The sequence below is a fragment of the Sus scrofa genome, chromosome 1 (genome assembly GCF_054392235.1).
Source record: "Sus scrofa isolate SSC_HxYL_T2T_F1_AM1 chromosome 1, Sscrofa_HxYL_maternal_Yorkshire_Landrace_v2.0, whole genome shotgun sequence".
NCBI lineage: Eukaryota > Metazoa > Chordata > Mammalia > Artiodactyla > Suidae > Sus > Sus scrofa.
The window spans coordinates 257,702,260-257,718,848 of record NC_139383.1 but is presented as its reverse complement, the minus strand read 5'-3'; the positions used below and the strand labels follow the sequence as shown (position 1 = coordinate 257,718,848).

General features: G+C 36.4%; 3 protein-coding genes across 31 annotated transcripts in view; all 3 read right to left on the bottom strand.

Annotated features, from left to right (window-relative positions):
• Positions 1–1,922, bottom strand: part of FKTN (fukutin) — a 63,470-nt gene extending 61,548 nt beyond the window's left edge. For 7 of the 20 annotated variants that reach the window (XM_084992478.1, XM_084992484.1, XM_084992525.1 and 4 more), the window contains exon 1: positions 1,893–1,922. The gene's annotated coding sequence lies outside the window, so the exon portion shown is untranslated. The other 13 variants (XM_084992483.1, XM_084992479.1, XM_084992485.1 and 10 more) reach the window with 3 other exon arrangements.
• TMEM38B (transmembrane protein 38B) overlaps positions 1–16,589 on the bottom strand; it is a 774,558-nt gene that overhangs the window by 172,186 nt on the left and 585,783 nt on the right. The window lies entirely within an intron of this gene.
• The window catches only part of FSD1L (fibronectin type III and SPRY domain containing 1 like), an 81,645-nt gene continuing 70,338 nt past the window's right edge, over positions 5,283–16,589 (bottom strand). For 7 of the 10 annotated variants that reach the window (XM_084995446.1, XM_084995512.1, XM_084995569.1 and 4 more), the window contains 2 exons: positions 16,088–16,176; positions 5,283–11,328 (listed from right to left, as the gene is read on the bottom strand). In XM_084995446.1, coding sequence (XP_084851572.1) covers positions 11,206–11,328; positions 16,088–16,176 — 212 coding nt within the window. In that variant the 3' untranslated portion in view covers positions 5,283–11,205. The remainder of the gene's footprint in view (positions 11,329–16,087; positions 16,177–16,589) is intronic. The other 3 variants (NM_001444721.1, NM_001444720.1, XR_014826955.1) reach the window with 2 other exon arrangements.

The window sequence follows — 16,589 nt, the reverse complement described above, 5'->3', positions numbered from 1 at the left end:
TCTTCAGTTGCAACATGAGTATCTAGACAAAGTTCTCAATGCTATTCAGCAGGATCTCCTTGTAAATCTATTCTAAAGAAAGCTTACTTCTTAAATTCAGTATATAAGCTCCATCTGTCTGTGTCTCCAACTATTTTCTACACCTCAAATTTAATAATTTTATCTCCATCAACTATCTCCCTCCCCTCTTCAGATGGGAGTATTTCATCATCCTCACAGACTGATGTTTCACATGTTTTAGAGAAGAGAGAATACCTGGTCCAACAACATCATTTTACAGAGCAAAACAGGATCTAGAAGAATTAAATGACGGCCCAAAAGGCTGACTACTGGCAATAACAAAGCTACAATTTGAATCACCGTATTCCCAATACATTATTCCATGCTAGAATTCTGGTAGAATTCTCACTTTTATCAACAGCACTTAAGTTCACTCTTTAGAAACAGAGGTTCAAAACATCAGTCACCTAGACCCAAGAAATCAAGTTCTGTAAATGGCTGACATTTCTCTCATTCCTTTTTTTCCTTCTTTTCGGAACATACTGCACCTTCTTTCCACTTGGGTTTCCTTCGACTTCTAGTGCCATCCTTCCCAAATCCTCTATTCTCTCAAAACCTACCTCCACAAATAGACTATAAAATGCCTATTCCTGCCTTCTCTCTGTCTACAATGCTCAACAGAGACGGTTCCTGATGACTCAAACCCTATCCATCCTGAGTACAGCTCATCCCAGTCTTCTATTTTTCCCAATTCCTAATGCACTGCTCCATCACTCACTTTCATATTTTTTCGGAGGCTGATGTTTATTCTTTGGAAACCTTCAAGAGGAGAAAGGACCTGATATATCTAAGTCTTCCTTTTACACCAAAAAAGAAATTGGTGATGGTGATGAAATCTGAACTCAGTTCCCCATATATATACACACACACACACACACGCGCGCACATATACATACACACACACACGCATATATATATATATACACACACACATATGTATATGTGTGTATAGGTACACATACATATCTCTATATCTATATCTATATCTATATATTTCTCGACATCCCATTTCATTTGTCGATAATGCAAACAAAACGCAGATGTCAAACCCATATTAAACTTTATTTTGCCTCGCTAGCAGCGTCCACCCATTATTAAGCACACAATAGGGGCGCTTCAGTATATGTTCTTTCAACTGAACTGAAAATTGAACCCGGGGGAATACATAAAAAGAGAAAGGGATGGTTAAATTACCCCCTGTCCAGAAAGCTGCTGCAGCTCCCCCACTGCCTACGGAAGCTCTCCACACTCCTTCACAAGGCTTCAAGGTCCTTTCCAGCTGAGACCCAACGTTAGCTCCCAACACATAGCCGGCCCTCCCTTCCCTGCACCCGTCCCTCCGGCAATTTTCTTAATACGCAGTGATGCTCAAATCTGATAGACCCTCTCGAGCCTCTGTACCTATGCAAGCATTGGTCTGACAATCTGCAATCGCTCTTTCTCCCTCCGCCCCCCATTCTCCCTAGCTCCTCTTGCAAATTCCGAGACGGCTCTCACGACTCTACTCACACGTCGCTACCCCACGCAGGTCCTAAGAGTCTCGACTGCGCTTCAGTACCAAATCTGTTAGGGAATGAGGATTATCTCGCTAACACGCCCAGGAGCGTGGAAAAGACCGCGGAGCGCACGTCCACCACCAGCTGCTCGTGGACTCCTCAGTGAGTACCCCCCCGCCCCCGCCCTTAGCGCCTCGACCTGTGACCCGACTGGGCCTGCGGGGGGTGCCCAAAAGGCTGAGGGATGCCCAATGACCGGCCCCGAGCCACCAGCAACACTCGCCATGAGATGCCCGCCCATCCCCGGCGACCAAACTGAGCTTCCCTACACCTTACCTCACCCGAGAGCGGCGGCAACCCCACTTTACGGCACTTAACAGTAACCGCTGCAAAAGGGGCCGTCAAGTGCAGTCGTACGTTCCGGTCTGGTTGGTGTTGCAGACGTTGAAGCGTTGCAGGCACCCTGACTCTGTCCAGTTCACGACTCTTGACGCTTCCTCACTGCCCGAAATTGACTGAGCACCGGCGCTTTTCTAGCTTTGGGGATCTAGCCACATAGCCAAAGCCCTTTTCTGTCTTGCCTAGGTAACAACTACAGCAGCGCACTGAAGCGTCCTGAGATTTTAAGAAGTGGTCCAAGGATTGGAGAGGCACCAGCTGTTTCCCAAAGCGTGTGAGTTTGCCAGATAAAAATATAGGACACCAGTTAAATATGAAGTTCAGATAAACAGTTGATAATTTTTTAGTGTGTGCTTTGCAGCAGGATTCAGAGTAACTCCCTGAATTCTGGTTTTGCTTACCATCAGATGAGGTCGGGGAATGGAGTGGGAAATGTTAATATTGCTCTTGAGGTTCAGGCCTCTGCGAGACATCCAAGCTCCAGGGGACAGTTATACTCTTGTTAAAGTCTGGAAGTGTACACACAATCAGTTCTGGACCTGGCTGTTTAACTTTCAACTGTGTAATCCAAAGTATTGTTAAAAATCAGATAGGAGTCAATTTTGACAATTTTGTAAACTATAAAACACTAAACAAATTACTGTCATTTTAGGCTTTCTACAAAAATTACTATTATCAACCCATGGTGAAAACTGAAAAGACTCCCCTCATGTATTTGAGTGTTTTCTAAACTTTTTTTTTGCATTTTGAAATTAGCCTTTTATTATACTAGAGAGTACTGATACATAAAATTCATTTATTAAAATAGTACAGAATGTTGTATACATGTTTTATTACACCCTGAGTTATTTTTAGTGGACTAACTTGGTTTCCAACTTGATGATACATACATCTATCAAGTAGCACAATGCCACTTACTGTGTATTCAATAATACCCACGGACTCTAGACTCTGGTTTTTTGGGGTAAAGTATAAAATGAAGTCTTTTTCTTTCCCATTTTCCAGGGGTTATTATGATCCTTATCAGTTTCTTGGTTTTCCTTCGATAAGTTTTTTGTATACATACAAGTTTATTCTGTTTGTAACCAGATGACAAGGCCAATACTGAACCCAAGTTCAGCTGCTTGCCACTAGAAAGGCCAATACTCGAGAGACAAGCGTTAGTGGGAAATGAAAAGTTGCTTTATTCAGGAGACCAGCAACCTGAGAAGATGGTGGACTAATGTCCTAAGACCATCTCCAAACTGCAGGTCAGGAGACAAAAGTTAAAAAGACAGTGTGAGAGAGGGGGGCAGGATATGTGATCAGCTTGTGCACAGCTAATCAGCTTGGATTAGTTGACGTCAAGGTGAAGTTTCCAGCATCACCAATTTTGATTTCAACCAGTGTACAGTCTAGATGCTTGTTATTCTCAGTTTTCATCTGGTTAGGGTCTGCTTCCTGTTAAAACAACTTAGGAGTGTGTGTCAGACTTTTATTTATATTTTTCAGGGAACTGGGAATTTGTTGACTCTTTGTAGGCTGTTTTATAGTGTAAATTGTTGCCGATATCCCAGCTCAACAACTTTGTTTCTACATCACCTTTCCCAATCACTTTTGTCTTTTTTTTTTTTTTGCCATTTCTTGGGCCACTCCTGCGGCATATGGAGATTCCCAGGCTGGGGGTCTAATGGGAGCTGTAGCCACAGCAATGTGGGATCCGAGCTGCGTCTGCAACCTACACCACAGCTCACGGCAATGCCAGATCCTTAACCCACTGAGCAAGGCCAGGGATCCAACCCGCAACCTCATGGTTCCTAGTTGGATTCGTTAACCACTGAGCCACGACGGGAACTCCCCCAATCATTAACTCTTGAGCCAGCCTTTTGAGATTCTTGAGAGACCTGGGAGGCTAAAGCTTTTTTTATGAAAGAGAGCAAGTGAAGAACATAGGGGGAAGGGGTGGTCTGTCCCAGGAAGGCTCCATAGGGTCCTGCTTGATTACAATCACTTTTCTTTGATACACCTCAATCCTGAGAAGAAACAGGTGTTGAACAAGAAGGGAATAAAGTTTGGAATACAGAGGGTAACCATAAACTTGGCAGATGAACTGTTTTATGTAGAGTGCTCATTACTTAGAACTGGTAGATGATAATAGCATATTCTGTATCATCTGCTTAAATTCACCTAGAAGCACCACAATCTAATCCTCTGATCTTGTGCAAAATGGGCATGAACGTATTACTAGTTACATGTAGTACAAATGTAAAATGAAGTTTAGTAAGGGAAACACATGGGCAGAAAAGTGGAATGCACACAATTTCCTGAGCTCTCATCCCAGAAATCCAGCCAAGCTCAGCAGGACTGGAATGCCAAGGGCTTTCTAATTAAGGAAAGCCAATTCCCATAACAGACTATATATTTATATGGGGGGGCATGCAGAATATATCTAGACAGGTTTATAACAACTTGTGCAACAACTTAGAAAAGGGGAGTCTTTGGAATTCTGGTGCCTATTCTTCAGTTAACAATTAGGCTGCTCGTATACTGCTGTCATAATGCTGCAACGAGTAATGGCTTATTTGTGAGTTTATATGTAAGAGAAATACCTAGAAATGGAGTTAAACTTTTCAAAGCTATGTGTATTTAAAATCTTGAAGTTACTTAATTGTTCTCTGGAAATGTTGCACCCATTCACACTCCACCTTCTCTATGAAGGTACTGGTTTCTCAATATCTTGTCACATTCTTCTGTGACTCAAGACTGTCCAGTATCTCTTCATTCTTCTCTTGGTGAAGATGATCTTAGTTACAGGAGCTCCAGACTCCTGTGGTCATTGACTGGTTTTCTTTTTTCTCCAAAATTGGTTTCAAGTTAGATTTTATAAATTTTAAAAAGTCTTAGGTTCTGGTTCTGACTCTCCTAGCTACCATCTACCAAAATGTAACCCAAGATGTGAAAAGCTCCCAAGACAGAAACAAAGTTCTTGATTTATATTAGCTACTTTACTTGTAGCATGTTTCATCTTCCAGCTATAGCTGTGCTGTACAAAACAGTAGCTATTAACAAGATGTGGCTCTTTGCATTAAAATTACAATAAAAAGCTTAGTTCTTTAGTTGAACTAGCCACATACATTTAAGTGCTCAACAGCTGCGTGCTGCTGGTGCCTACTGTGGTGGACAGCCCAGATACAGAACCTTCTGTTGTTGCATACAAGTCTGTTGAACAGCACTGCTCTAAAATAAAAAGCTTCTTGGGCACAAAGACTGTGACTTTTTTATCTTCTCCTCGACAGTACATTATAGATAATTAATGAGAGCAGATAAAAATGCAAGCACTAAAGCAAATGGAAACAGGAAAAAAAGTTTAATTTTTAGATGAGATATTCCAGGTGCTTTTATAAGAACTTAACTCTGACATTCTATACAGAACATACAATCATTTCAACATACAAGTTACTCCACTTTGAATACTCTATTTTAAAAGCTTTGTCCTGTTTCCAAGGAAAATGAGGCAAAATGCTTATTATAAAACACTAGTTTGCAGCACTTAGTACATTATAAGTAGTTCATTAACAGTGTTCTTCATCCTTAACTTAAAGGTTAAACCTGAGGAATTAGAATTTTTATTATCATAACTGCATAGCAAAACCATGCCCAAATGATAGGAATACTAAATCTATGGGTTGGGATAACTTGTAAACCATTTAATCCAATTTAAAGCAAAACAAGCATGTTAGGAGAAATGCTAAATGATATTCAGGTTAACAAGGTTTTGAAATGCCTCACCATATTTTTTAAAAATGACAATGCAACTAAAGTTGTCAAATGTTTTAAGTGGTCACAGACACCATATCCAATGACAACAAACTGCTGAACCTTTCCAGAACTTGTTTTTGAAAGAACTGTTTAGGCCAAATTCAGTCTTAGTATGTGGCACTGAGCAATCATAAATTGAAAGTGCAAAAGCCTGGATGGAAACATAGTTTAAATCATTTATTTATGCTGATATTCTACTCTGCCACACTCAATGTTGTGGGAGAAATTTTACCATTCGAAGGCTTGATACAGAGTAACAGCCTCAATGAGAAAATATAAAAAGGCCACAAGTCATGCAGAAACTAAAAATGTTAAAAGGTATTTTAATCAGGTTTTTAAAAAAATCATGTTCGATGTCCTGGTGATACCACTTTAAGCACATGCTTTATCAAAGTAAACTGCATCTAAAAGTATCCAAACACTTAAACCCATTATTAACTGAAAGTAATACCTTATATTTACAAAGCATTTTACTGTTGTTGAAGCAATTTCACATACTCCATTTTTTCCTCACAACAAGCCTGCGAGATAGATTGAACAAGTTACAATTATTTTATATAAGGCAATAGAAGCCCCAAAATGAAAAATGATTTATGTAGAGATCACAGATCTAGTATATAGTAGAGCTAATGTGATTAATTTTATATACTTGAAAAGAAATTAAGCCAAAATATTTTCTTATATCCAGAGTTTAAAGACTAGTGGTTTTTAATACATATTACTCCAAAACTTTAGTTATTATACACCTTATGTATAAATTGGTTATAAATCTGACTTTAAAGAGTCTCTCTTAAAAGGTAAGTTAGACTCAAGGCTTTGGTACCTTAGAGATATTGGAAATGTTTAAAAAAAATTCTCATAGCCCTTAGGCGCTCTAAAAAAGTCCCAATACTGGAGTTCCCTAGTGGTCTAGTGAGTTAATGATCCAGTGTTGTTACTACTGTAGCTCGGGTCACAGCTGTGGCGAGGGTTTGATCCCTGGCCCAGGAACTTCCATATGCCCTGGGTGTGGCAAAAAAAAAAGTCCCAATATTAATAAAAATGCCTTTTTACTAATCACTTGTAATTTGACATAATTTAAACTGGCTCAAACTCAAGAAACTCCAAGCCAAAGCAAACACATTCACCAACCTGCTGTCTTACATACAGTGAAATCCTCTACATGTCCATTTCCAAGGACCAACTTAGAGTGAATGAGTACCATAAGAAAATATATCAATTAAAATGAACATAACTCAAGTGATTACAAATCAAAAGTCAGTACCTTACACTGACCGAGAAGTAACAAATACTGTTTTAACTTAATAAGTGGGTAGTCTGAGGAGCAAAGTACTATGGCAATCTCTGGAATTTATTTATAAGCCAATACTAACCTTCATATGGCATACATATACCAAATGTAATCCATTTAACATCCCAATTACTCAAAAAGCTTGAAGTATTTACACTAATCAAATATTCCAGGTTAACAAAGCTATCATATGTGAAAGGATCACAAATATTTGCATAAGTGAATATGGTAAGATATACACAAAATTAAAACGATACTGAATATGAGGTAATTTTCTGCAGTGATTAAGGAAACATTCATGATCTCTTATAAATGCTCCAGTACTGGCATTATCAAGTGTAAATTAAAAAGTAACAGATAACTTTATGGTTATTTCGATGCTGAGTAAATATGTGCTAACCACACACTTCCCTAAAAGAATATATCCAGTGTAAAAATAAAATCAAGGAAGAAACTTTTCCAGACCCATTTTATGTGCAGTTAATCTGAACTTTTTCACAAACTCTTAATAAATTTACTTTTTATTAGCAAAAACATTGTTTTTAAGATGTAAACTTTGTCATACCACTCAAAAGCAGCAAAACTATTATACACACATTAAATGAAACTTCACTAATTTTAAAAATACAAAGTATGGCTGCCATATCCCAGACACTTAAATATTTGTTGTATGAATTAGACAATGAGTGAACACTGATCTTACAAATAATGGGTTTTTTAAAAAGAATTATCATGATTATTTTTAAATATAGTCCTTGATTTACTTAGCCTGGAATCCCATACTCTCCTAAAATTAATACTCTGAAACAATCGCTTTTCATATATATCCTTTTCCAATTTTTTTCCATGTTTCCAAAAGAAACTATAAAGTAATTTAATAATTTTATGGAAAAAGTATACATAGGAAAACTAAGCCATCCTAGGTAAGTCATGAAATAAGAGTATCTTAGCCTAATTAACACATTTCATTACACATTATTTTATTCTTTATTCTATCAAGGATCAGTATAAAAATTTCAAATTATACATGATACTGTGCATACTTTTTCATATATGGGCAAAAACAAAAAAACAAGCCAGTATGTCTCTAGATGATAACATGGAGGAAATGACTGCAGAACAAAGTCAAGTCTAGCTGTATAGCAGCAGTTCATGGTCTGTCAAAATGGTAAGATGCCACCAATTAAACACATGTAAAGACAGGCACACTTTTAATACTTTCAACTTGTTTGCCTACACCTGGAACATTGAAAGAATTACTGTATATTAAATTTGTGTGCAAATCAGTAAATGCTTGGTATATACATATATATGAAAAGTTAAAGACGTATGTGACACAGTCCAAGGAGTCAAAATGAATTATTAAAAAATTCTTTTTTCTAAAGTGCTTAAGGCAATTCCTTCATTTCTTTATCCAGTTTATTAAAACTGGTTTGGGATTCAACTAATAAAAGAGAAATGCAATACTACATGTATGTTTTTATAAAACAATTTTCTTACACCTGTGATACATCCATTACTGTCAATCTCTCATGCATTTCTTATACAGAAAGCAGTCATGTTTGACCTGTCAAAATGAAGAGTAAAAAAAGAAAGAAAATATTTCAAAGGGTATACTAACTTTCCACAATGTATTGAGCAAAAAACTCAGTACTTTTTAATTCAGATGTCAATGAGAATGTTGTATATTATGTGTCAAGTTAATAGTTACCTTAATTCGAGACTATGTAAATAGGCACTACAGTTGGTTATTTTCTAGTTTGAAAGTCAGGGTGGCAAACTGCCTCTAATTGAGCATAACACAAATAAACTTAAAACAACTAGGCTAAAACCCACACACATTTTGGGTTTTTTTCAGAGACCTTTAAGAAGAAGTACAGTAAGAGGAAAACTTTCAGATTCTTCAGATTCTTATGGTGAACTTCAAATGGATTTTCCAATTGACTATTTTAAAATTTTATATGAAGAGTTTCAAATGATGATATGAGCACAGGAAGAATCATCTGCACTTCTCCAGCCCCTGATTAGTATTTTCCTTTCCCCCATGCCTCTGCAAAGAAGCCCCTCACCAGTATAACATAATGATCTCTGACTTAAATATCAGTTGACACTGCATGGGGCATGGAGCAAGAGCATGCTTAGAGGAAGAAGGCACTGAATTAAAGAGAAGGTACAACTATATAAGACATAATAGTTAAAATTTTATACAAGAACTTTTGGCTTTTTCTGTGTTACTTTTGCTAAAATACACATAACTGTTCATATAAAGCAGCTCCACCACTAAATTATTTACTGCTTTCAGGTTTAACTCTGTGAAAGAAAATAACTTCCTATTTCCTTAGATCCTGGATAACCCTGCTGTAGGCATTAGGACATCCAAAAATTACTTTCAAAATCTCTAGGAGAAACAAAACCCAGATTTTATTTGCCTGGAGAATCAAATGACTATATGCCATTCTCTAAACTGCCATATAGTCTTTAAAATCCACCATCAGACAATCACATAGATATGAATATGCTCTGGAAAAATACCCAATTCAAATAAAATTCCTCATTTAGATTTGTTTTACAATGAACAAAACAACCTATCACTAAGTAAGAAACTTTAAGAGAGAATGAACTGTTCCTATTCCAAGCCTTTCTAGAAAAAGCAACTCAAATATAAGCAACAGTCACTTCTAAGGGGAAGGCTGTGATAACATAATACACTTAAAATGTGAATGAAACAAAGTCATCATGAGAAAGTAAAGTTTCAAAAATTAAGGAATATACAAATCCAGACCTCATTAAAATGCTCAAGGAAAATGAACATAGTTGATTTTTAAAAAATTTAAATGCTCAAGGAAATACTGTAATTACAACTTTCAATTTGGCTCAAAGGACTTGTTACAAATTTTCATCAACTTTTAAACAGTATATATGCTCTGCTCAATAACCATGGTGGTTACTCACTGTTTACCACATTTTCCTTAAATTTGGTAATGATTATATTAATTTTTGGAAGAATTAAAACCGTTCAGAAAGCAAATGACTGCAGCAAAAAGACTTAGAGAAAAATAACCTTAGAATACTTATGTTTGAAAAACTCACGTGCCTTGCAAGTACGTAGATACGTAGCTTTTTTCAAAACACTTGCACCTCCTTTTGTAACCTATTCCTCTTGGGTAAAACTTGAGTAGACAGCTTTTTTTTTTTTTTTTTCCTATATAGCTTTCATAAACTTTCGTCTTAATAGAAATGTTAAAAATCAGTATAATTATCATCAATTATTACCAAACTCAAGTGGAAATTTTACCAAAGATAACTATTAAAGGTAGTATTAACTACATAACAAAACAGAAAATATAAGGCTCTAAAAAATCTTACCCCCATCATCCAAAATGATGGAATGAAAGGAAGTCTAATTCAACAGGGTAACATAGAAAGGATATCCCTTTGCCGCTGTTAAGAACAACCGGGAAAAAACTGAAATTTGGGTGATTTTAAGCTGTCTAGGAACTCTTCCTATCCACTCTTTTTAAAGATAACCGTAAGAGAAATATCACAGTATATGGAAAAGAGAAAATGATACACAATCTAGTAAATAAATAAAAGAGGATAATTTAGCAAACTTCAATGTATTTATAAAAGGAGGAAAATAAACTATTGTAAAAAAAAACTTTTCTAGCATCCCCAGCTAATTATTTAAAGTTTTAGAAAACCATAAAGGACTGTATATTTCTAAAGCTTCAGTGTAAGAACCAAAATAAATAGGTGGTGATGACATTAAAAAAAGAGAAAGTAGAAAAGAAAAAAGACAAGATTTAAATGCTTTTCCCTCAGGCCCTAGGGCTACAATATGTAACTAAACATATTAGAAGAGCCAAAGTAATACAAGAAAGACAAAAATGAGTTCTATGTAGCTACTTAAACACTGCCCATTTACTCTTCAAAACATCAGTTTCTTGCTCGATGTCTGCCTGCTTCTCTGATACTGCACAGTAGATTCCTGTGAATGCTTTGTACTAGATGCTTAATGCTAACAGATTCCAAGCCTTAAAGCAGAATGTAGCAGACCTGATTTCCACCACTCATAAATTTCTGTGATTAGTAACTGCACAGAAAAGACCACCCAATCAAAAAGGATGGGGGTGGGGGAGGTAAACATTTTCTGAGTAGGCATTACTGAGTAATATTGTTTAGGCTGCTAGCTGAACCAGTCATTCCATTTTCACTTTTCTGAAGTGTTCTCACAGCACTTGGAACCTGCATTCCAGTATTCAAAGAAAGTCCACCACACCAAACCTAAGAAAGGATAAAAACAAAGCTTTCGTCAGATTTCAAATCAAATTAAAACTTAAAAGATCCTTAAATTTCTATTTGAAAGGCAAAATGCCACATATGTGAACATCATCTTATTTCAAATTAATAACCTTCATGTGTGATCTGAGAGAAATAGAAAGGCTAACTCAAAGAGTTTTCTAGAACCACAATGGCCAAATGAAGTCTTTATGATAGCAGAACCCACTGGGGCTGCACACAAGAGAGGGAACCGGAGTTCCTGTCGTGGCGCAGTGGTTAACGAATCCGACTAGGAACCATGAGGTTGCAGGTTCGATCCCTGGCCTTGCTCAGTGGGTTAACGATACGGTGTTGCCATGAGCTGTGGTGTAGGTTGCAGATGTGGCTCAGATCCCGAGTTGCTGTGCCTCTGGCGTAGGCCGGCGGCTACAGCTCCAATTCGAGCCCTAGCCTGGGAACCTCCATGTGCCGCGGGAGCAGCCCAAGAAATAGCAAAAAGACAGAAAAAAAAAAAAAAAAAAAAAAAAAAGAGAGGGAACCAAGGGCTGGGGGAAACTCAGAGATTAAATTGGATTCATCTAAGTAAAAGATACTGTCATTACTGGTGCTAAGGTTCACAACCAAGACCAGTAGACAGAGTCAATTTTCTTATCCCAATTACAGCTTTAGATTTTGATAATGAGGTGTGGCCTGAGACTATCAGAATTTAACACCCCTCTGCTAACACAGTAATTCCATTAGTTTCTCCTAACTTGTTAACAATAAGAACTCTTTTATAACTCTTTAAGGTCAGCTGAGAAAAATGCAAACTGCAATATCCAGATACATTTGCCATATTGTACTATCATAAATGTGAATGAGTTTATGAAAGGTAAAACTGCTCCACTTGTAAACAGAGCAGCTATCATTCAGTAAACAACTGATTTGGAATGGAGTCAAGAGAAAATATGAAAATATGAGTCATTTAAACTATTCATCAATTGCCATTTGTGTGGCAGACACAAGCTTAGAGCAAGGGAGATTCTAGAAATTATTTATGTATCCCCACCTTCAACTATATCCCAAAGTATTCAATATTTATTTAAGTAAATACAGGATAGTTAGAAAGTATACGACCTGTGAAATTTATAACTATGTAGTTAACATTCTAAAAATTTAAAACTAGAAGGTTCAGTAATGATAGGTCTTAAAATACAAAAGCAGGAGTTCCTGTTGTGGCACAGCAGAAAGAAATCTGACTAGGCACCATGAGGCTGTAGGTTCAATCCCTGGCCTCAATCAGTGGGTTAAGGATCCGCTGCCATGACCTGTGGTGTAAGTCACAGATGGGGCTACGATCTGGTGCTGCTGCAGCTGTGGCATAGGCTGGCAGCTGTAGCTCCGACTGGACCCCTAGCCTGGGAACCTCCATATGCCATGGGTGTGGCCCTAAAAAAGCAAACAAACAAACAAAAAAAGCAATTGTCTGATTATGAAACTATTATTTTACTTGAAATTATTTCAGTGATTTACAAAACTATTTACTCAAAATATCTAGCACAAGGTAGAAGGGCAAATCAATGGAGAAAGGTTAGTTTTTTTCAAGAAGTGGCACAGGAACACGTGGACATGCACATGCAGAAAACCAGATCTGAAACCATACTCTGTACCATATATAAAAATTAACTCAAAATGGATCCCAGATCTAAAAGTAAAACCTAAAATTATAAAACTACAAGAAAACAAAAGAAAATATTGTGATCTTGAGTTGAGCAAAGCATGATCCATAAAAGAAAAAAATCTGATAAACTAGACTTCATCAAAATGAAAAACTTCTCTTTGAGAGAAAATATTGCAAAACATTTATCTGATAAAGGACTCATATCCAGAATACAGACATCTTAAAACTAATAAGAAAACTAACTTTTTTTTTTAGGGTCGCACCTGTGGCATATGGAAGTTCCCAGGCTTAGGGGTCAAGCAGGAGCTGGAGCTGCAGCCACAGCCACATGGGATCTGAGCCACTTCAGCTCATGGCAACACAGAATCCTTAACCCACTAAGCAAGGCCAGGGATCAAACTCGAATCCTCATGGATACTACTTGAGTTCATAACGTGCTGAGGCACAACAGAAACTCCACCAATTTTTTCTTTTTAAATGGCTGCACTCGCAGCATGTGGAAGTTCCTGGGCCAGGGACTGAATCCAAGCCACAGCTGCAACTTATGTCCCAGCTGTGGCAACGCCAGATCCTTTAACCCACTGCACTGGACTGGGGATTGAACCCATGCCTCTGCAGTGACCTGAGTCACTGCAGTTGGAGTCTTAATCTATTCATTGTACCACAGCGGGAACTCTCCCAATTTTTAAAAAATGAGCTAAAGATTTTGATACTTCACCAAAGAAATTATACAAACAGAAAATAAGCACATTAAAAAATGCTCAACATCATCTGTCTTTAGGAAAATACAAATTAAAAATCACAATGAAATGCCATTTCATACCTACTAAAATGGCTTAACAACAGCAAAAAAAATCTGACAATATCAAATAATGGCAAGGATTTGGTACTCTAATGTACTGATGGTAGGAATGCAAAAGTGGTATAGCTTCTTATAAAGTTAAACATACACTTTGAATGTGATTTAGCAGCCTCACTCCTAAGTATTTACCCAAGAGAAATAAAGACAAATATTCACACAAAAATCCATATGCAAATGTGTATAGTACCTTTATTCACAACTGCCAAAAAGAATGGAAAGAAGTCAGATGTCCTTCAACTGGTGAAAGGATGAATAATAATATGTGGTACAAACACATATAGAACACTACCCAACAAAAGGAACTACCAACAAATACAACACAGATGAATTTCAAATATGTTATGCTACAGAATCAAAAACCTATATACCATAAAATTCTTTTTCTATGATATTCTGAAAAAGGCAGAAACTACAGGGACTAAAACCTAGTTGGTGATTGCCAGGGCTGGATGAGGTCTACTACAAAGCAGCATGAAGGAATTTTCTAGGGTGATGAAGACATTCTGTCTTGATTATGGTGGTGGCTATAAATTTGTATGCATTTGTCAAATCCCACAGAACTGTACATACTGTAAATTATATACACTTCAGTAAACATTACTTTTAAAGAAAATTAATCTTGTACCAAAAAACTTAAGTCATTTACTTAAATACCTAATAAAAATAATAAAAGCAAGCCTTCTATGAAAGGAAAAAAGACAAATTTAACCATTTGGAAAAAACATTTCCTAAAGCTTCTTATGACATTCACTAATGTAATTATAGTTTCACCATTTGGAATGAAAAAACAATAAACTTACTACATGTCTTCCTTAAATAGACTCAAACATGAATCCTACCCTTTTAAAAAGGATATCTAAGACTTTAGGGAAAGAAAATAACTGAATCCCACATAGTAAAAATATTGTCCTTGACTGACCAATTTAGAAAAAAAGCCAAGAATAAATCATATGCAGAGGTACATGGCAAAAAAACAAAACAAAAACAAAAACAAAAAAAAAAACCTCTCCAATATCCCTAAGTATTTTTCTATGAACAATAACTTCATTCACTAATCACGTTTACTTTTTAATGAAAAAAATCAGGAGTCTTGGTTATTAGCATTGTTTTAGATTTAAAAGATTTTAGGGTATCTAGGGTAAATAATCATTATCAGTTGTGATATTTAAAAGTACTATATTTTGGGAGTTTGGCACAGCAGGTTGATCCAGTGTTGTCCCTGCAGTGGCTTGGGTCACTGTTGCAGCACAGGTTCAGTCCCTGGCTTGGGAACATCCACATGCTGCAGATACAGCCAAAAACAAACAAACGAAAAAGATGTAGAGGAATTCAAACTCTCATACACTATATACTGCTGGTGGGAAACTGGTATAATCAACATCTTTGGTATAACCAAAACTCTACTTCAGTTGACTACACACATGCCACATGATCTAGCAACCCCAATCCTAATTATATGCCCATTGGAAATATATACATATATTTACTAAAAGATATTAATGATACCATTTAGAGAAGTCCTATTTGTAAATGTCCCCAGTGGGAATCCACCCAAGTATCCAAGTAAATTAGAATGGGTTAATAAATTTTAGTTACATAATGGAAAATAATACTTATACAAATAATAGAAAACTACATGAATAAACCACTACTACATAGAAAAAACATGGATAAATCTCACAAACATAATAATGTTGAGCCCAAAAGATACTATATGATTATATTCTTACAAAGATGAAAAGGAGGCAAATATTTTATGGTATTAAAACTCAAGATAATGAAGTCCTCCTGTTGTGCAGCAGGTTAAGGATCCAACACTGTCACTGAGCAGCTTAGCCACTACTGTGGCACAGGCTCTTTCCCTGGCCCAGAAGTTTCCACACACTGCACAGGCATGGCCAAAAAAACTAAACAAAACTCAAGATAATAACCACTTTGGAGGAAGGCTATTAGGAGCTAGAAATGGGCACAACACTCCATTACTTGATCTAGATGCTGGTTATAAAAATGACTGCAATCCTATGAAGGCTGATCAAACTACCTGCTTATGATTTGCAGACTTTAATTCCTACTTAAATAAAATACACCAAAAATATATAGATAATCACAGATTTGGGAGAGGTGAACTGGGGAAAGGGAGAGGAATATAAGAAAAATAAGGTATCATGCTTCCCCAAACATACAGCATAGATTGTTCTTAAAAACTGCCAAGCCAAATAAAATATAAATTAGGTACTAACCATGAAACCAGGTAGTACAGGCTGAGTAAATTTTGTCTTAAAGGAATACAACAACTGTTTTGAGTTTGCATCATAGAAAGAAAGTTGACCTAAAAGGAAGGAGAGAAAAAAGCCTGATTTATTATTGAAAAAAATTATAATATCAAATTAGGTCTAACATATAATCATCCATAAAAGTAAAAACCAAATGAAATTTTGGCATTAATTTTTTTGCTGCTATGTATGCCAATAAATTTACTATTTATCCTGAAGAAAGTTACTTATCTGATTCAAAGCTAGTAAATAAAAAAGAATGCAGTAAAACTGAAGTCACCACTAAAATCAATTTTCCTTTTTTATTTGAGTAACTAGGATGATACCTCATGGAATAACCTGGACACAATATTTCTTAAAATGATAAAATTTGGTTTCATTAGCTTTAAGTGTTAACTTGGAGAGAAGAATCTAGGAAATTATTTTTGTTCCCTAGTTCAATAGTACCTCATCTTCAAAACTTCTGTAA